This window comes from Podarcis muralis, chromosome 4 (genome assembly GCF_964188315.1).
Source record: "Podarcis muralis chromosome 4, rPodMur119.hap1.1, whole genome shotgun sequence".
Classification (NCBI taxonomy): domain Eukaryota; kingdom Metazoa; phylum Chordata; class Lepidosauria; order Squamata; family Lacertidae; genus Podarcis; species Podarcis muralis.
In genome coordinates this window covers 38,034,232-38,056,336 of record NC_135658.1, presented here as the reverse complement: position 1 = coordinate 38,056,336, position 22,105 = coordinate 38,034,232, and the positions used below count along the sequence as shown (strand labels likewise).

At 42.7% G+C, this 22,105-nt stretch overlaps 1 protein-coding gene across 1 annotated transcript in view; it reads left to right on the top strand.

Annotated features, from left to right (window-relative positions):
• MYH15 (myosin heavy chain 15) overlaps positions 1-14,391 on the top strand; it is an 84,695-nt gene extending 70,304 nt beyond the window's left edge. Inside the window, exons 34-42 of the mRNA XM_028726718.2 lie at positions 1,564-1,679; positions 2,421-2,613; positions 3,916-4,119; positions 5,510-5,635; positions 7,257-7,427; positions 7,723-7,827; positions 8,526-8,621; positions 11,050-11,187; positions 14,253-14,391. Of these exons, the coding sequence (XP_028582551.2) occupies positions 1,564-1,679; positions 2,421-2,613; positions 3,916-4,119; positions 5,510-5,635; positions 7,257-7,427; positions 7,723-7,827; positions 8,526-8,621; positions 11,050-11,187; positions 14,253-14,270 (1,167 nt within the window). The 3' untranslated portion in view covers positions 14,271-14,391. The remainder of the gene's footprint in view (positions 1-1,563; positions 1,680-2,420; positions 2,614-3,915; positions 4,120-5,509; positions 5,636-7,256; positions 7,428-7,722; positions 7,828-8,525; positions 8,622-11,049; positions 11,188-14,252) is intronic.
• The last annotated feature ends 7,714 nt before the right edge of the window (positions 14,392-22,105 follow it).

Here is a 22,105-nt window from a genome sequence, read left to right as displayed (position 1 = left end):
ATTGTTTGCTGGGTGGCCCCAGAGAGTGCTTGTGCTGCCCCTGCTTTGCCGCAGTGGTGGAAATTACGGCTGAATACTGTTTACAGACATGGGTGGCACTGTGAGTTAAACCACTGAGCCTAGGGCTTGCCGATCAGAAGATCGGCAGTTCGAATCCCCGCAACGGAGTGAGCTCCCATTGCTTGGTCCCTGCTCCTGCCAACCTAGCAGTTTGAAAGCACGTCAAAATGCAAGTAGATAAATAGGTACCACTCTGGCGGGAAGGTAAACGGCATTTCCGTGTGCTGCTCTGGTTTGCCAATAAAGCGAGATGAGTGCCGCAACCCCAGAGTCGGCCACGACTGGACCTAATGGTCAGGGGTCCCTTTACCTTTACTGTTTACGGAAACCTGTGGTCCTCCAGGTGTTGTTGGGCTTCAGCAAGCCCCAGTCAGCACAGTCAATGGCCCAGGATGTAGTCCAATAGCATCTGGGGGGCCACAGACTTCCCATTGCTGCTTTAAAATTTAAGAGTCTTTCCTACCCTAGGCCACCTCACCCACATTGCCTCAATCTTAGGAAGGGGGGATGTAGGCCTTGGCTCCACTTCCCTGCAGTGGCAAATGCTATTTAATGCTTGCTATAGAAGCAAAAGCAGAAGTGCTTCATGGTGGATTGGTGACTAGGTGGCAACTGCAGTGGTGACAGCGGCAATGGCAGGTTCATCTGCCGCCTGAACCACACAGCTAATGCTAGGCTAGCCCTGAGTCAAGGGTGCTCCCTAGCCAAAGGAATGCACACTGCAGATAGTTAACTCTATATTGTCAAAGCTCACACTTACAGTAGGCTCCAGGTACCACACACGCTGGTTTAGCATCTAGGCAGCTATTGCCAGGTCTGAGCTCTATGGAGCAGTTGCAGCAACAGGGAGCCATGTCCCCTTCACCAGCTTATGCATCTTCCCCCAACAGGCTGTGCACACACAGCCAGAGACTATGCCTGTGTGGAAGCTGCTACTGCTCTTCTCACTTTCACCCGCTCCTGATTCTGTGAGACAGTGGTTCAGGAGAGGGTGAGGAAGGACCCAACCCTTCACTTGCTGACCCACCTGTTCCTCTAGCTCTGAAACTTCCCTTGCTTCTGACTCTTGCCATCACTGTACCCCTCTCCTGCGTCAGACTTCCCCGGTGCACACTCATGAGCGTCCTACCAGTCCCTGACACCCTGTCTGAGAGATGCGGTGCAATCCTATAGATGACTACTTGGGTTAAGTCTCACCGAGTTCATTGGGAGATCCTTCCAAGTAACCATGCATAGGATTGCAGGCCTAAGTCCCTTTGTGCACAATGGGACTTACTTCTGAGTAGACATACATAGGATTGCACTGTTAGGGTGTGATAAACATAGCTGTTGATATCCCTTGACTCTCACTCCTAGAGACCCATGCAGCTGCAGAAAGCTTCATTCCTTAGACACTAGAATTGGATCCTATGTATGTTCCATTGCACAATGAAGCATAGGATTAGGCTCCATATTTCAAAGTTATTATCTCCGTGTTGTTAATATGCATTATATATATTTTAGGGGGCTCTGGAACATGAAGAAAGCAAGACATTGCGTTTTCAACTGGAACTCTCCCAAATTAAAGCAGACTTTGAAAGAAAACTGGCAGAAAAAGATGAAGAAGTTGATAATTTCAGGTATAGTATGCACACAAGGCAATTAACAGAGCCAAGCTATATATGAAGTGTGATTTTTAAAAAGAACAGGGTTGGAACTAAAAGAAAACAAGATTTCTAGTTTTAGTATTTCTCAGCATCCAAAGTAGGTTAACTGAACTTAGATGCAGTTTAAACTAATGGGACTTGAATCATGAATATCTTTCCCCCATGGAATTCAATAGAACCTAATGTAGTCTGGCTCCAACACAGGTTTTTTGTTTCTTTTTAAGAACTAGACACAAATGATCAGTGTGTCTCTTACCAATCACCAGAATTTCTCAAACTTGTCCTGGCAGTAACACATTATGTAGAAGAGGGCAATTTTCTTCTGCTTATGTATCTGTTTTGCCATCTGTACATGCTGTTTTAATTTGCAAGAATGTTGTTAAGGCTGATTGATAATTACTGTCTGCACAATATGTTGACAAAAGATACATTAATAAACAAGAGGCAATAAACAAAAAAAAACCTGGAATCTTTCACAGTTGAGAGTATTTCAGGGAAGAGATTCAAAATGAAATGATTTTACAGAGAGAAGTAAGAAGATCTGGAGATGGGAATGGAGGGGAATGCTGGATTTTCCTATTTACTCTTTATGCTAAAAACCTATAGGTGAAAAGGTAGACTTCACTAGCAGCACAGGGCATTGCTTGAAGTTGAAAATTAGGAAAAGAGAAGCCTGTGCCCACATTTCCTTACATGACATGATTTCAAAATCAGGAGAAACCAGCAACGTGCCATAGACACATTACAGTCCACCTTGGATTCGGAAGCCAAGAGTAGAAATGAGGCCATCCGACTGAAGAAGAAGATGGAAGGAGACCTCAACGAGATGGAAATCCAGCTCAGCCATGCTAACCGGCATGCCTCTGAAGCAACAAAGACCACACGCATCCTTCAGGCTCAAATAAAGGTACCGTACTTTTTGTTGCTTGTGGGACCTGGGCATTAACAAAAAATATTCTGAGCGACTGCACTCAAAATAATGATAATTATAATAATGATAATGATAATATTTATACCCCACCCATCTGGCTGGGTTTCCCCAGCCACTCTGGGTGACTCCCAACATAATATTAAAAACATGATAAAACATCAAACATTAAAAACTTCCCTAAACAGGGCTGCCTTCAGATGTCTTCTGAAAGTCAGATAGTTGTTTATTTCCTTGACATCTGACGGGAGGGCGTTCCACAGGGCGGGCGCCACTACGGAGAAGGTCCTCTGCATGGTTCCCTTTAACCTCACTTCTTGCAGTGAGACAGGCATAGGCAAACTCGGCCCTCCAGATGTTTTTGCCTACAACTCCCATGACCTCTAGCTAACAGGACCAGTGGTCAGGGATGATGGGAACTGTAGTCCCAAAACATCTGGAGGGCTGGGCTGAGTGAGGGAACCGCCAGAAGACCCTTGGAGCTGGACCTCAATGTCCGGGCTGAACGATGGGGGTGGAGACGCTCCTTCAGCTTCAAACTTAGGGTTAGAAGGCAAACAAGAAGTTACCTTTCCCTTGTAGTACTAAAGTGGTTTCTGGGGAATCCTTGCAACCTGGGGAGAATGTGAGGGAAGGTGTTTAACCTTTTCCTGTCCTCTCCCCCATGCTGATTTTATTGAGCATTCATTCTGAGTTGTTTGCCTGGCGATTATACAACAATGAGCATCTTTATTTGCTTCTTGAGTGTTTATATGCCTTCATGTTAACCATTCCATACAGTTCAATGCAGTTCCCCATCACTTTCCTAACAGCAAAAAGTCCATTGCAAAGAAAAGTGGATTTATTGTGCTAGGTAGGGATAGGGGAACCTCTGGTCCACAGCCTGATTAGTCCTGCCAGGTCTACCCATTTGGCCTACCAGGTCATTTTGGCCAAGCCATGACCATCTGCCGTACATCTGACATAAGGTATATGGTAAAGGTGAAAACCACATATGGAACAGGTGAAACCACAGTAGGAAAATGAAAGGGGGTTCCAGGCACTCCTGGCCTGGATCAGGGGTGCCTTTGAATCTCCAACCATCAGCTGACTGCCAGGGCTTCAAATCACAGTGCACCCTTGGTTGAGGAATAGGATTCCTTGCACTACAATACAGTCAATCCTAACCCTGACAGACAGCGACATGGGGGATCCCATCTATAAGATTCCTTCTCTGCATAACAGGAGTAAAGCCTGACTTCATTGGGCCCAGTATGTGACCATGCTGCTGTTTTTCTCCAGGAACTGCAAGTACAACTTGATGATTCAACACACCTGAATGAAGACTTCAAAGAGCAGCTGGCAGTCACTGACCGACGTAACACTCTCCTCCAGTCTGAGCTGGATGAGCTCAGGGCTCTGCTGGACCAGACAGAACGCGGCCGTAAACTGGCAGAGCAGGAGCTGCTGGAAGCCACTGAACGTGTGAACCTTCTGCACACCCAGGTTGTTATGCCAAATGTTGTTTCCCTAACCTGCCGCACCCCCCATCACATTAGATCATAAACCAGACATTCTTACATAGAGTAGTGACTTAGAGCAATGCAGGTTTCAGACAAAGTATGACCCCATTAACAAGGGTACACAAAGACTGTTCATTCTTGGGGGGGGGGGGAGAAATTAAAGCGCAAAAGAGTAATTTTAACACATTTATAGTTCGAAAGCCTCTAGATAAAAGAAAAATGGCTTTGCTGAACATTTCTGTGACACCTACCACCTTTTAAAATTGTCTAGTTTGCCTCCCGTTGTGCTCTCTTTCTGTCAAAATGATCTCTTTCATGATTTTACTCCTCGCTTATCCCAGTCTCTGCTACAATAACATTAAAGACTCATCCCTGTCAAGGGAGACTTTAGAGTATTTACCCAGGTTCCATTGTTTTAAAATTGGCCTTACCTATATTGTTCAGAGTGAACTGTGCCTTAGAGTGGACTGTTCTCAATAAATAGAGCCTTTCTTTATTGCTAAAAATGTTTTCAATTTCCAAGTTTCAAAAATATGACACCGACCACTACTTCTGAGAACTTTCCAACATGAAACAGCTGAGTTGATAATAAAACATTAGCCGTTTTGGCACAGACATTATGTTCCTTATTGCTGTTGTCAACCATACTGAGATCAGGACATGATCCAGCCAATATTAACTACCTTTAAATCCAATTATTTTAGCAGGTAACAGTTAATTGTAAATCTTTCTTATGGAAAGAATGAGATTTACAAATGCATCATTTTGGCTAAATCACACCCTAGCTCTCTCCTTCACAGATTAGCATAAAAGTATCTGTTCAATACTGATTGTGTGCTTAATTACCCAGAGAAGTGGATTAAGTGATATTCGGGTTACTCTGATGAGGGATGCTTTCAAATGTCATTTTTTTTCACATCAGGTGTAAAAACCAAAAGACATTCCTACACTACTGAATTAATTTCTCCCATAAATTCTGATGCTGAAAACCGAGTGCAATATTCAATACTAATCTCACTCAGAGTAGACAATTTAAATCAATGGCTTTAAGCTGCATGTCCATACATTTCACTAGGTCTGCTCTGAGTATGACTAATGGTAGATATTCTGATTCTATCTTAAAGCAAAAACGTGGCATTATTGATACTTTTGGTCTGTTCTATATCTCTAATTCTATTGTCTGCCTAGGAACTACAAAGGTAGTTAATGACACACATTCGCTTGTGCACCCAAGTATAATTTGTGAATTATACCCACCCACCCCCAGGTACAATGTGTGAATAGCCTCAGTGTAGCACTAGTCCTAGAAGGTGATAAAGATGACCATGTGTCCCTGAAGGATCTCCCTTTCTCCTCTTCCTTTCAAACTCAAGAATACAAGCCTGATCAACCAGAAGAAGAAGCTGGAGACTGATATCTCTCAAATGCAAAATGAAGTGGAGGAAGCCATCCAGGAGTGCAGGAATGCCGAAGAAAAGGCCAAAAAAGCAATCACTGATGTAAGTAGACAGCTTATTCCTGCTTGCACAGATGTCCAGTCTTATTCTTCCTGGCTTGCTGATCTTTTGTTGCCCATGGTTTTCGTTTCTGAATCAAGTACTGCTTTGCATGCTGGCAAGTCAGGGATTGTGAAAAATTATTTATTTAGACTCACTAGCAGTGGTGATCCGTTGTCTTCAGAAGTCATATATGTTAGAACATCTGTCATAATTTAGAAGGATGTTTGGCATTTTTATAGTGAAAGTGACCTTTTCTCCCCATATATCTTCATGCAGATTGGCTTTCACTGCATTTCAAAAACCCAGATGTGAAATTTGGTGAAAATTGGTAGAATAACAGCAGTGTTCCTAAATTGGGTGGGAGAAGCATTTGCCTCTCTGAAATATTAACTGTCTGTTTCAGATTTTTCCTATTGCCACCTCTAGTAATAATTACAAATGTGCTCAGTTACAGCTTAAACAGAAAATGGCTCAAGTGTAGGGATATAATAAAGTGATATCCGTACATAATACCAATGTGTACAACAACTCACATTGTGCTTAATTATACTACATGAAGTTACAAATAAAATTTATAGACTGGTGACAGGAAGCGGCCGCCGAGACCACATAACACTGGTCTTGAAAGACCTACATTGGCTCCCAGTACGTTTCCGAGCACAATTCAAAGTGTTGGTGCTGACCTTTAAAGCCCTAAACAGCCTCGGCCCAGTATACCTGAAGGAGCTGCTCCACCCTCATCGTTCAGCCCAGACACTGAGGTCCAGCACCGAGGGTCTTCTGCTGGTTCCCTCACTGTGAGAAGCAAAATTACAGGGAACCAGGCAGAGGGTGTTCTTGGTAGTGGTGCCCTCCTTGTGGAACACCCTCTCTTCAGATGTCAAGGAAAAAACAACTATTTGACTTTTAGGGTGAGAACTTCAGTACATAACACCCTCCCTGTGGAACGCCCTCCCACCAGATGTCAAAGAGAACAACAACTACCAGACTTTTAGAAGACATCTGAAGGCAGCCCTGTTTAGGGAAGCTTTTAATGTTTGATGTATTATGGTATTTTAATATTTTTTTGGAAGCCGCCCAGAGTGGCTGGGGAAGCCCAACCAGATGGGCGGGGTATAAATAAATTATTATTATTATTATTATTATTATTATTATTATTATTATTATTATTATTATTATTATATTTTAGACTAAGGGCTCATCCAGCCTTATGCTTGTCCCATGCCTAGGAAGCATGGGAACAAGCGGTTTTGTCCCTGGAAAACACACCCTTCGGCGATAAATCAGAGCCAACATCAATCTTGAGAAAATTTTGTTTATGTTTGCTCTAATTCAGATTTTTTTGGGGGGAAGTGGTAGGGCAAAGTCTGGATGAGCCCTAAGACCTAGAAATGGTTCATTGCTTTCTCCAGATCGAGGGAACCTGTGGTCCACTAAATGCTGTTGGACTCCAACTCCCATTGGCCCCAGTCAGCATGTCCAATGGTCATGTATGATAGGACTTGTAGGAGTCCTCTTGTTATAGATATTTCCCAGGATTTTGTAGTTGTCTCAAATCGCCAAAATTATTGGGACTCATTGTTTGTTTGGGGTGGCGTTTCACACATTTATGTTATTATAGGCAGCAATGATGGCCGAAGAACTGAAAAAAGAGCAAGACACCAGTGCTCACTTGGAGCGGATGAAAAAGAACATGGAACAGACCATTAAAGATCTACAGAAGAGACTGGACGAAGCAGAGCAAATTGCTCTAAAAGGGGGCAAGAAGCAGATTCAAAAGCTGGAATCCAGGGTAGGCTTCTAAGAGTCCACCTTTAGAACCTGTTGTGTCGGCCTCCTTGGAAAATGGTTGGCATGTTCATTTTTAAAACGGGAGCTCAGTTCTGGCTAGAGTAGTAATGTTTTATTTTGAAATGCTAAGTGCTGGAGAATGATGTAAAAGTGCACTCAACAAACGTGCCAAAAGCTTTTGAATAGATATTTATAAAGCACGTTCTGAAGACCTATTGCTAAGACTAAGTTCTTTGAGCTATTCCTATGAGGCAGAGCCCAACAGGAGCACATAAACGCTTTTGATTCTGCCGCAGGTCCGCGAGCTGGAAAATGAACTAGAGGCAGAAGCCCGCCGCAATACGGAATCTCAGAAAGGAGTCCGCAAATATGAAAGGCGCATCAAAGAGCTGACATACCAGGTAATAATAACTAAAGTGGGTGAACTGAAATGTTGCGCTAGGACAAATACACATAATTTCCAATCACAGAAACTTGTTCTGATGTAAAGCAGCATTACCAAAGACTTTATATATTATAGGCAGCAGCTAACAGCCTGCAGGCGATTCTCTACCACTTTTCTTTTCCTTCTGGCTCTTTCATCTCCATGCTGACTAAAATAGCTTTGTGGGATGAAGGACAGAGAGATGTCTGAGTCAAAGGAGGAAATGTTCTTATCTCACCAGCACTCTTCAGTTTCTGTGTCTTCCTCTGCCTGAACCTCTGACTCATTCCAGGAAACACTGAAGCAAGGGAATGAGAATGAGGATTGGTAGCTGAGAGGTCAATGGAATTCTCCAAGCATAGTATGTTACAGCAGATAGAGTACCGGACTTGCAAAATTTGGGTTTGAAATTGTTCAACCACACATTTTTTCTGGGTGAAGTTCACTGTCCAACTCACTATCAGCAGAAACCTCAACAGGATGTCTGTGAGATAAAATGGAATGACCCAATTTAAGTCATCCAGAGCTCATTGGAGGAAGGCTAGGATAAAAATTAGATAGAATCTCTTAGTTCCATAATTCTAGATTTCCAGTGAAACAAGCTATCTAACTCTGAGGAGTGGACGGTTGCCAAGTTAACACTCAACTTATTTTTTTCCTATTTGTTCTACAAAGGCAGAAGAAGACAAGAAGAACTTAACAAGGATGCAGGAGCTGATTGATAAGCTGCAGGTGAAAGTGAAAAGCTACAAGCATCAAGCAGAAGAAGCTGTAAGTTGGTACAGTGTAATGTGTGGCCCTTATCAAATCAGTAATTCACCTAATTTCTGATTGGAGTTGTATTATTCAAACCGGGAAAGGAAGACAAACTGCTGATGTGTGACAACACCGCACAAACAGGTATCATCAAATCGCCTCAGAATCCTGGACATTGCAGCAATTTCTCTTCCCTTTTTGAGAAGCACATTTCTTCTACCTTCAAAAGCATAGAGGAAAGTTTAGAGAGTACATGTAAATCTTCTACTAATGATTTTGAAAACTGTGGGGCACAGAGAGCTGTGTCATTGCTTTGACCCTAAGTCCAGAATGTTTCCAAACTCCAATTTTTAAAAATGGTTTTCTTTTCCTCACCCACACCAGACCTTTCCAAAACATCTAATTTTACAAGAAAAACTTGAATTGGAAGCACAAATAAATTATGCACAGTTACTTAATTTAATTCAGTTTCCATAAATGGTTTAAATTTTTTTAAAAAGCACAGCATAGAAGCTTCTCAGTTTTGGAAAATTTGGTGTATTATTATTTTTTTAAATCACATCTCCTCCCCCTAAGAAATAAGGATGCAGACCTTCAGCAAATTGCTGTACTATGAAGCACCCCTATTCACTGTCAATCATGCCTCATTCTGTCAGACTTCATTCCATTTTCCTCCCTGCTAGTTTTCTATGTATACCTCTCCCCTACCTTGGAAAAAGGGTTAGGCAGCATTTCATGGTCACTGGGCACACTCAGTCTTGACTAGGCCGTCTTGATAGGTTCTCGCAACCTTAAAGGCTACTTTCTCAAGATCTTTTGTACTCCTGGAACCTTGCATGTTCCTTCTCATCTGCTGATACGGCCATCGTATGTGGGAGTGGTGCAGTTTTGTCTTCATATACAACAGCACGCATGCTGCATCTCTTACCAAAAACAGAGAGGATTATGTTTCTGCTGCATTCCATTATCTACAACAAATCTAAATACAGTTTCATCTCACAGAATGGAAAATGAATGATACTTTGGTACAGAATCATTTGTCTAAGGCATTCCAGTGCTTGACAAAATGATGCCGCTGTCAGAAAACATTTCACTCTGTATTCCTGTTTTCGCTTCAGCGAATACCACAGACAGATATTCTGACTTAATGCACTAAAGATCTGAAACAGAGTAGTATGTGTTTACTAAAAGTGTCTCAACGTATTTGGAGTTCCATAGCACAGCCACTGGCTGTACAAGCAACTTTCACATGGCTTTCTGCCTAGAATGAGAGTTCTCAAAGGGTGAGGCAGGCCTACTTACAGCAGTAAAATCTGTTGCTGAGCATTTCCTGTAAACTCAGATGTTTACATTTCTGGATTAAGTCACAAGGCTGATTATGGAACTGTTTATGGAGTCTATGGATATGTCTTTCCCAACTTGGTGTCTTCTAGATGTTCTTGAATTCCATTATCCCTGACTTTAGGTGGGTGACTCTTATCAGTTCTTATTTCTCTCTTAACTTCCACATCTCCACATCAGTCTGCAATTTTTAAAAAATCTTTGCAGAAGATCACCAGCATTTTAGTGTGAATTTCTCCTAATTTACATTTTTTATAAGACATTTTGCCTAAAACACACATATTTGCAAAATAATTTCTCCTAATATAATGCATGGTTATGTTATGTTTACTAATGCATTTGTTTTTATGGACATTTTACTACAGTTATATGCATTTTTTGTACACATTACGTGGCTGGCGAACTGCATTGCCAAAGTTGGATATGTGTGAATATCAAAGGATGAGTGTTTCAGTTCATGTATTATTTTGGAAAGTGAAAAATTCATAGGCTCATCTTTAAATGTAAACTGAATCAGATTTTTCTTCCATTCCTATCTCTAACTTTTTGCCTTGCTGGCTGGAGATGATGGGAGTTGTAGTCCAATAACATCTAGAGGGCATCAAAGGTTGCCTTATTTGGTCTTAGAGTCCTTTGTGATAATAGCACAACTTGAGGGTCTAGAGCAGTGGTTCTCAACCTGTGGGTCCCCAGATGTTGTTGGACTACAACTCCCATCATCCCTGAGCTCTGGCCTTGCTAGCTAGGGGTGATAGGAGTTGTAGTTCAACAACATCTGGGGACCCACAAGTTGAGAAAGGCTGGTCTAGAGCAATTTGCTATTTCTTCACCACAGAATGTGGAATTTTTCTACGCTGTTTGCTTTCCAATTAAAGGCTTGAAATCACTACCTGACATCTATAAAACTCTCTCACTGATCACTGATGGCCTCCCAGATAGACCTTTAAAGATGAAATTGCCTTTCCTGTGTAGCAAATCCCACTAAGTTCCATGAAATGTTTACCATTGACTCACACATGCTTTTCACAAGTAGTGGAAGGTCCACTACTTGCTAGATTATGGAGGCAAAGCACTTTCGATGTTCTTTTCTCCCTCCTACCAGGAAGCTCAAGCCAACCAGTACCTTGCAAAGTACAGGAAGCAGCAGCATGAGTTGGATGATGCTGAAGAACGAGCCGAAATAGCTGAATCCCAGGTCAATAAGCTCAGGACCAAGTCAAGAGATATTGGCATAAAAAAGGTATGTCAAGCGAATCGGGGGAGAATGTTTCTGGTAGAACCTTCAGAAAAGCAGGGCAGGACATTGGAGTGAGGTGAGGATTTCGTGGGCCTGCATCTCAGACAACCCATTTATGTGCCTGCATACTTGGAATAGTCTTTCCTATTTCTCCTCTGCCTGCCCAGTTTGGGAGAAGGGGCAGCAATTGCAGCCTGATGGGTTGACTCCTGAGGTCCCACAATGCAGCCAAGAAGCACTGAAGGCTGAATCTTTCTTGACAGTTTACAGCCGAGCAAGGTATGCAGCAAATAACACTACAAAGGCACAGCTGTGAATGAAACACTGCAGACTGCAGGAAGCCATTCTGTTGTGGAATGCTTGTTATTCCAAGCCAAACTGCATGGTATCAATATATTAATTTAGTCTAGGCAAAACCAGATAATGCCCAACACATATTAATCACTCAAACTCTATGTTTTGCCCATGTAATGATGCCTTTGGAGCTACTGTAATTAATATAAGAATTAATCCTCAAAGGTGCAATCCAGATCTATTAAAATCAATGTGGAGGGTTGACAATGATTTTGTTAGGATTTGGATTACATCCTAAAACCAGCTAAAACTAGCAGTTAACAACCTTGGCATTGGCTTATTTGCATTATTTTGGCAGCTGCAACTCATAGTTTCTGGTTATATCAACATTATTTTCTCTAATGATGGGTATTGAGAAAAATCTTATTTGCTAATACAAATGAAAGTCCCCGTAGAACAGTAAAGGCTAAGAAGGGAGCCTGTTCTGGCCGACATCCATATTGCATAATCCTATGATGCTGTTGTCATGGCCACCATTCTGAGAGCTCCACGGGGTGACACTAAGGTAGAAAACACAATCGCTTTCAACCTGAGTGAAGCAGCAAAACTTCCTCCTTCACATGATGTCTGTAATAGTCAGAGACTCACAACCATTTCCACTGCAGGTGAGGAAAGTGCCCACATTGCCTGTTGCTTCTTGTTACAAGCAGTTACAACGCTATAATAAATCCCTGTTGTGATTTTGTAATGCACAGTGGAGGTGGCAGTTCCTAGCAATTTTTGGAAACTTGGAGGCGGATAAATTTCCCCCCCAAATCAAAACCATTAGCTCCTCTTCCTGTTTTTCAAACATTACCAAAAGAATGCTACTCACAAGTAGAAGTGCATTTCCGCATGCAGGTCAAGCAGTGCTAAATGCAGGTGTTGGACAGGGGGCAAGATCTGGTTAATAGATGGGGGACTGTGTACATGCTGTCATTCAAACATATGAAAAGATTAGACATTGCCTGCTCTTAGAAGTAAATCCTGTGGGATGAGGATAATGTATGTAGCTATAAGTCATTATCACGCTCTTGCCTTTTAGGGTTCCCAAATAGAGAGAGGTGACACAGTAAACAATAATCACATGCACGGTAGGCTTATCATTATGCAAAATATATTAATAGAATTCTTCCAGAAGTTTTTCAGGCGACAAGAAAAACAACACTCCACCAAACACCCAAAGCCAAGTTTTAGTAAAGAGATTTATCCTACATTTTACTTTTTCACATTTGTTTGGGCAGCAGAAATCCATGCAGATAAAATGCAAATAGAAAACACAACATTTTTTTTAAAAAAAATACTTCTTAATACATCAGCCCACTTGATATCTTGAAAACGGAGGTTATTCATAATTCGTACGTTTAAACCCTGCCAGCACCTAATATCTGAAGAGACATGCTATGCTTTTTAATAACGTTGAGCAAGCTGCAACTTTATCACCACAACACTAGACCCTTACTCAGCCTCTCCATTCCACACAGTTCTTAAAGACACAGATTCCCTTTTAAAGCCAGGAAAACTTTCTGCCCAAAGGTTTTCAGAATATCTCCCTTTCCCACCTCCGATGGGATGTGGACAGACTGGCTCAAAAGGTCCCCTTCATAGCCTCATTCCCTATAGTGCAGTTTACTTAGCCCAACCCCCTGTAATGCAGGAATCTCAGCCATTCAACCTCTGTTTAAAAACCTCCAAGGAAGGAGAGTCCTCCACATTCCAAGGGAGTCTGTTCCGCTGTCAAACAGCTCTTACTGTCAGAGAGTACTTCCTGAAGTTTAGTCAGAATACCCTTTCTCATAACTTGGATCCATTGGTTTGAGTCCTACCCTCCGGAGTAGGAGAAAACAAGCTTGCTTCATCTTCCATGTGGCAGCCCTTGGTTACCTATACATCTGCTTCCTGTACACTTGGCCCTCTTATATGTAATGTAACCAGATAGAACAAACATGTGTGGGGCAGGGATAGCAAGCTCCACCCCTGACTTGCACATCAGAAGAGAATGGGCACTCACCCCAATTCTGGTGGGGCAGGGGTTGCAGCTCAACCCAGCGCTCCCTAGGGCACAATGGAAAACATTATTTTCCTCATGGCTGGCCAGTGTAACCCTCCCCGGCTGGCTGGAAAGGGCTTGTGGGATTGTCCACCAAAATTTACATTTGAACTGGCCAGTTGCAGGCAGTGGGGAGCTAAGCAGCAGACCAGAGTAAAGAATAAATTAGTTGAACTTAATGGAAGTTATGACTGATCTGTCCCATTGATTTCGGTGGGAATGATGTTCAAGGAACAATGCAATTCTGCGCATTTCTACTCAGAAGTATGCTCCATTGTGCAAAATGGGTCTTACTGCCAAGAAAGTGGGTATGGGATTTCAGTGTCACGCTACCTTGCTACAGTTCACATAGTGCTTTATATGCAAATCATCACTGGATGCCACAGCCATGAGGTGGTGCACCATTCCTCATGGACGCTACTGTACATTCTTAATTTTGTACTTAGCTATGTACAAACGTGTTGTGCCCTGGTACTTTTTGAAGCCTTGTAAAACATTCTGTGTTTCACTTCTATCTATATTGTATATTCTTCCTACACAAAAATGCATTCCACAAAGGAAATTCAGGACGAATTCAGTGGGCCATCTTTCCTAGGAAGTGTGTAAAGGATTGTTGCTTTAAAAAGCCATGCAGTCATTTCGGTTGAGCCTAAACTGTGTTGTCATATTTTATAATGTATTTCAGGTTCACGATGAGGAGTAAACCTATTATGCCTTGAGTAGCTGCTGGCTAGACTGGTTCTTGCATAGAAACCAGCAGCCCACCGCTGAAGCAGAAGAAAACAGGCATCTTAACAAATAAACAAATATCAAATTAAAATCTACTGGTGTCCTTGTTATATGTATTTTCAGTTATGTTTCACAATGCTTGGTATTTGGATGTGAAAAAACAATTTCAGCACTTTTTATAATTATTTAGGATGTTGGAGATAAAGTGCAGATTTCACGGGAAAACATGTTTTGTGGAATCCCCATTGAAATATCTGGAAATTGCTTAATGACTACCTTTTGATGTGACTTGTACAGGACAGATTTCCACCACTGCCCTAGACCTATGAGTCAGATAGCCTCTTATTCATGATCTAGAGGTTGTCATCTGGTTTAAAGGCACAGTAAAGCATACTAAATGCTCCCATGCCAAGCTTCTGTTTTTGGAAACGCAAGGAATTCAAAGAAGGTGAGCTATAGCTTTTTTATTATTTAAAAAGTCCCTTTGAAGACTTTGTAATGAGTTACCTTAGCCAAGAGCAGTCTGTCACATACATGGCCCTAACTCCCAATCAAAGGCTTGTACCAATCTCAAATTCCAGCAGGCTAAATCTTCTAGCATCTCCTCCTTGATGTTGTGAGCTTCAGATCTCCTCTATATATGAAGCTGCTGCAGAGGAAAGATGTGAGACGCATGAGCAGGTGTGTGAGATGACAAGACGTTAGAGATAGGTAATAACTCAGCAGTCACCCAGTTTACTGAGAGATTGAGGCATTCAGATAAAGGAGCCAGGAACTCCATGAAAAGCAGCAAGGGAAATATAGTTCTTATTAGGCTTATGCATGCTACCAATTTTGTCACACTATATTTTCTGCTTTCCATTGACCTTTCCGCTGAAGATTTTCATTGAAAGGGGCATAGCCTGGATCTATAGTATATATTCAGGCATAATCATTCGTATATCTGGAGTCCTACAAAGGAACTTCCCATCACAGCTGGCTGCCACCAGTAGCAGGTGGACAAAAAAGGTTAATTTGTTTTTCTTATTTATCTTAGATAGTGGCTTCAGGGTGCATGACTCTTTGCAGTAGTGGTACGGAACCTGAGACCCCCATTGTGGCTGGACTTCAGCTTCCATCGGCCCCAGTCAGTATGACTAATAGTCAAGGACAGACCTTTGCCCAGAGGGTTTTTAATCCACTTTGCAAAGGGAGGTGGCAGATGAAAGAAATGTGAAGTGGTAGCACAGCAAACAGGGAGAATATGCATTATTATGTACGTAGATAGTACAGTCGTACCTCGACTCCCGGGTGCCTTGGGAGTCAAACGTTCAAGCTCCTAAACGATCAAAAACTGGAAGTGAGTGTTCCAGTTTTCAAACATTCTTTTGTAAGCTGAACATCCGACGGGGCTTCCACAGCTTACGATTGGCTGCAGGTGCTTCCTGCAGCTAATCAGAAGCTACACTGGTTTTCGGAAGTCAAACGGACTAGAATGGATTCCGATCGACTTCCGCGGTATGACTGTATATGTATTTAGGTTTCGTAGGGCAAGGGGAGTAGGTGGTTGTGACAAATCCTCCACAGAAATGGTGGGTTTGGAGGAGAGAGTAGAAGGAAAAGGAGGCCTCCATCCTTTCCACTAGGTCCAAGGTGAAGATGTGGAAGCCTCTTTGGCTTTGCCAGATTTGCCATGACAGCATCAGTGCTCTTCCACCCACTTTGTCAAACATAAGTCAGGCGTGCCTTCTGACAAGACATGAGGAAGTAATTATGTACTAATGATTCCAGGCTATTAGTGGATTCTTTGGAGAGTGAGTGACAAAAGAGTCTTTAATTTTGGAAAGTGTACCTCTGTCGCTGCGTTCCATTCTTCCTTGACAGTAGACAAAGTGGCTTGAATGCATAATCTAATGGCCACGAGGGATTTTAAAGCTTTGCATTGAAATATGAGCCAGCACTCGACTAGCACTGTCACTTCAGGGTTGCACACCACATACTGACAACATGTCCACACAATGGCAAAGATTTAAACGCATTTCTTTTAACTAGCATTCCCAAAACTGGTGTCCTCCAGATGATTTCAGTTACAACTTACATCAGCCATAGTCATAGTCTGAGGATCATGGGAGTTGTAGTCCAAAAAATATGGAAGACACCTAGTTTGGGAAGGCTACTCTTAATGACTGACAAAGCAGTTAAGGATTTAGGAGTTAAAATGGGTGTCTACTTCCAGAAAGACTAGGGAATTCCTAGGTTCTTTATGAACTGGCACCAATCTTCCTTCATGCAAAGGGACTAATAAGCACATAAATCAATCATGGCTATTCCTCTGTATAGGTAGTTATTATTGTTGTTCACTCATCTACACCAGACACAAAAGTTGTTGTTTTTAAGCTATTTTTTAAGGAAATTAGGCAAAAAAATGACACTTCTGACACTTCCGATATGGCCAGACATTTTAACCACTTTTTGAAAATTCTGCCGAGATGCCATTTTTGACAGACGAATCCCGGCTATATCCAGGAAATTCCAGATGTATGGCAGCCCTATATTATGGATCCTTGTGGCAGGAGAATAATCTGCCTCACTATAGTGCCTTGTAAATGTATAAAGGGTAGCTGAAAACATTTTTGTGCAAAAGTAGATCAGAGTTGGATTTGAACTTTGGCTGAGCACTGGTGACCTGTACTGCCTGGGTTATCTGTCTTATTCTGATAAAGACTGATGATTTTTCTTCAGGGGAACCTGGAGGTTGCATAATACCTCCGAATTACCAGAATCAAGGGGAAATCTGTAGACTAGGGCCTGGCCACAAGGTTACTGACCATGCACTGCTATATAGGTCTATTGATTTCATTTAGTCTATTCTATGACCTAATATTCAGTATCCCTCATAATTAATGCCAATATGATATGATATGATATGATATGATATGATATGATATGATGATATGATATGATGATATGATATATACAAGTAGGAGCAGTCTCTATTATATCAGGATGAGTGAAGTTTGACTGCTTTTTTTTTTTTTTTTGTCTATGACAATTGGAAAGCAATGTGTTTTCCCCCAATGGCTTCAAAATGTCATTCTGCTTCCTGAAGAAGTTCCCTGCCTGTTTTCATTCAAGGGATGTTGTTCCATCTGATCATTTCCCTCAAATACAAAGTAAGAGCTGTTAGAGCTAGTACTATAGGACATACCCCCAGGGACATTTTAATTGAAAACTTCTGTACTGCATGTTCCGAAAAATTTCAGCCAGCTGTGCTTGAGCTATAAAAGTTCATTGCAAATCAATGGCAAAAACGAAAAAGAAAGTATCTGGCAAATACAGCAGAGGTTGGAGGATGAAGGTTGCATTCAAAAAAATTCAACCACAGTTTATTTTACTCAAAAATGGCACTATATATGTTGTTAGGGTCTGTTTTACATTTAGAAACACCTAGATTGCCAGCGTTCAGCACAAGGAAAAGAAACAAACTTTGCAAACACAAGTATGAAGAAAACTCATGGGATATATTTTTAAAAATAAATATATATTTAAACCAATTTTGTTTAAAATGTTGTAACAGAGGATTTTGAGTAATATTAGTTTTGGCATTAGATCCATGCAATTATCACACGCCTCTTCATGTGAGAGATCCCTATTTGAAATGAACTTTCCTGGTCATCTTAATTCTAAGCATTAAATACAATGTGAACATAAGAGGTGCCTTACACCAAGTCAGGCCATTGAACAGTAATGTTTTATGAAGTGGTGGTGGCCCTCCAGGTCTCTTCGAGCCCACCCTGCCAGGAATCAAATCTAGGATTGTCTGTATGGAAAGCATGTGTCCTACTGCTAAGCTGTGGCCCTTCTATCTGCCAGTGGAGGATACAGAGGCTCTGCTGCACTCACATTAGGATGAAGACCAAGAAAAATGTAGTGTAAAGAGATGCACATTTAAAACACATTAATGTGAATTAAGATGCACATTAAGTGGAGTCCCTCAAGGATTAGTATCCAGACCTGTGCTTTTTAACTTGTTCGTTTAGATTTAGAGCTAGGGGTTAGCACTGGGGTAGCCACATTTCCCAGAGTTACCGAATCATTCACGGTGGTCGAAACAAGACGATCGCAAAGAACTCCAAAAGGCTCTCTCCAAACTAAGTGGATAAGCAGAGGAATGGCAAATGCAATTCAATGTAAACAAGTCTAAAGCGATGCACAGTGGGTAAACAAACAACCCCCAAATTTCACATCTATGTCCATGGGGTTTGAAGTGGGGGTAACTGACCAAAAACTGGCCATTGGGGTCACAGTGGATCACAGCTTGATGAAGATGTTGACCCAGCGGTGGAAAGGTGAATTCCATATTACTGTGGGATTGAAAATAAAACCGGCAATATCATTTCACAAATCTATGGTGAGACCACACTTGGAATGCTGAGGTCAATTCTGGTCACCTCACTTCAAAAAGATACCATAGAGCTGGAAACGGTGTGGGAAAGATCAACCAAAGGATCTGGAGCAGCAACTCCCCTATGAGGAAAGGTCATGACATTTCAGGTTTTTCAGATTGGAGAAAATGTAAAGAAGAATACAATAGAAGTGCATACGATTATTCTCCCTCTCTCATAATACTTGAGAACCCATGGTCATCCAATGAAACTGAATGCTGGAAGAAACAAAACAAAGCACTACTTTGCATGGCACATAGTTGCATTATGAAATTCCCTCCCACGAGATGGTCACCAATATGGATGGCTTTAAGAGGATTAGACAATTCTGTGGCAGATAAGTATCAACAGCTACCAGTCTTATTCAGAGGCTGAGAACTACAGCAGGTCTTGCTTGGAGAATCCCTAAAGTCTACTGGTTAGGCCCTGTGATGTTGGACTAGATGGGCCTTTGGCCTGACCCAACAGGGCTCTTTTATGAATGAGCATCCATTCAGAGGCACCTTGGCAGGCTCCAACCTACACTCATTCCACAGACATGGCTGCAACAGAGGGCTGTCAGGTAGTTCTGCATATATTTTGACTATTCTCTATACAGAATAGCCCAACCTATGACATTCTAGCAGGAAGTCCACGGTTGGATTCCTTGCAGATTGGATTCATTGCAAAATCCGTGTACTGTGCTTCCTGTATCACTACCTCCCCAGTTACATTCCTTTTATCCGAATGCCTGAAATGCTGCGATATGTACGGCCCAAGGTGCGTGGCAGCGATTGCCAACACGTATAATGCAGTTAAGGTGTATTCAGCCTGCTATCAGTTTTCCTGGCTTAACCATTGCTTCTGTTGTATCCAGAGTTGTGTTCCAATAACAGCTGTACAAGCTGCTGTCACTCAGCCGAGGGCTATGCAATTTTAATGTGCTTGCACGTACATTTCCTCAGGGATTTCTGCATGAAAAAAGGGCTGTTCAATTTTTGTACTTGGGGTTTTGATCCAGGAGCTGATCTTGCTTGTAATGGTGGCGGCACACATTTCTTCCAGTGAATTGCTTTTGTCATTACCAGAATAGACCAAGGCAGGATATAGTCTCCAGACAATTGCCCTGTTCCTTTTCTACAGCCTTTAAAAGGCAATGTAGAAAGATATAAATATTTAGAGAGAGAAATGGTGCATTTCTTTCCCAAATTGCAAATGCAACCTGCCAGTAGAACCATTCGTCTGGACGCAATGGTGCAGAGGAAGAACTGTTTGTTCGCTTAAATGTTGGTGCTCTGATAATGTTTTTCATTCTATCTTTTAAAAATACATTATTAAGGGGAAGAGAGGGGCAGTTGCATCATCCTTGCTTCAGTTGCATCACATACTCATTCTCAGGGCTCAACTAGACTAAATGGTGAGAGATCTGTGATTGAATCTCCTGCCATCAATTGTTTTGAGTTAAAAGCAGCCCCAGGAGGCCATAGAACAAAGCGAGGTGGGCTTTTCAAACCTCTTTCGCCCTATGTCATTTTCCAAATCGAAATTGCCCGCCCCCGCTGCTGCTACTTGACCTATATATGGAAACATACAAGTGCTGGAGAGCAGTATTTTGAAGTGGAAAATGGCATGAGAAAAAGGTATGGTCAAGGTCTCGCCCCGAGTCACTGCCCCAACCATTTAAAAAAAAAAAATCAGAAATCTCAGATTGACTTGTCCAGTTTGGCCCTGGTTTCTTGTTTGCCCAGGACAGGGGATGAAATATCAGTAAATGTTGTGCCTCCCCTCTGCCCCAAAGTTCCCACTTTCCCAAATTTGGGAGAAGTTCCAGGGGCAGCAGTGCTAAGGCTTCACTTCCTTTTGGAGATCGCTGGAGACTTTAGACATGTTCGAAGTATTTGATTTATTTCTAAATATGTATGTAGAACGGGGGTGGTTTGGAGGTCTAATATGCCCCAAGCAAACCTTTCTGGCATGAAAGACCCAACCATGTTTTAACAGTGGCAGTGAAAAGGTTGAAATTAAATAAAAGTAAAGTACAGAGCACTGGAGTAGGCTGAGCCCAGGGCTGCAATGCACCCGTGCATTAGATTGAGCATTTAATGAGTGTTGAGGGGATGGTGTGCCCTCCAGGTGATCTAAACAGCTAAGCTAAGGACAGGGGGAGTTTGGACAAAAAGGTGTTGTCAGGGGCTCAGGAGCAGAGGCACAGGAAAGGGAGGAAATAGAGAGCGAGGGGGAGGAATCCGAAGGAAATGTTAGCGATGACAGCGGTCCGAGGTCTCTGAGTCTTTCCAGCGAATCGGAAGATTCACAGAAAGGGGCTCCCATGGTCAGAGCAAGGGGGGTGCCTAGGGGGACACCCCAGGAAGAAGGGGCCAGAGGGGACTCAGAGAGCAGCAGTTGGAAATCAGGACCAGCTTCCCCACCAGAGCGCAGTAGGGGGGAGGAGTCCCAGGTATCGGGACCAGGAGGCTCACCGCCAGCGGGAGGAGAGGAGTCAGGATTGGCCACACCTCCATCGGAGAGCGAGGAAACGGTCAAGAGGAAGGTGGAAGGCTGGGCGCGCGCGCCAAGTTCAAATGTACAGGAGGGCGGCGCAGTTGGCAGCCCGGATAGGGAGCCAGGTCCCAAAGCCCGCCGAAAGGAGGGGGAGGAGTCAGGGGGGTCAGCGTCAGCGTCAGAAGAGTCCAGAAAGGAGGAGACCCTGGGGGGCAGAAGGACCCAGAGGAGAAAGGAGAGACGGAAGAGGTGGAGTAAGGTTAGAGTCTTAAGCTGGTGTACAGGGGGTGGAGACTCAGATGGAGCTTCGCCGGTCTAGCCTCTAAGACGTAGAGCTGGGGCGCTGCGGCTTGGAAATGGAAACTGTACTTCAATAAAGACTTTTGTACATTACTACCGGCTAGCGTTGGTCCTCTGTGAGCTGGGACCTGGAGCCAGCTCTGACAGGTGTATTTGCCTGTATGAGTGTATGGATGTGAGATGTACCTGCATCCCAAGGTGCCTTCAGTTTCTTCTCACACTTTAGCTCGCTCTGCTTTGAAAACTACTTCTGTTGTTACCCTGAACTGAACCACGGATACTTTCCTTTAGTTGGAGCGGGTGACGCCTTCTCCAAAGTGATGCCTTTCGTTGCATCCTGACATATCCTTGACACCTGGGAATGTTCTCTAAGCCTAACTAAACAGTTTAATAGCGCTGACATTATCCCATAGGGGGCAAAGCAGCTACTTTTATTTAGTTTCACTTTCCTTTCTGATGTTTGTAGCTGTTAGTCCAGCCCAGGTTGGCACTGGAAGAAGACTATTCTTGGCTCTGATAAAGCTCTCAGCCCTGTTTGAATGGCTGCTGGGGGATTCATTACAGTTTTCTCTGGCGATTCCAGAGAAAACTCTGTATCATTAAG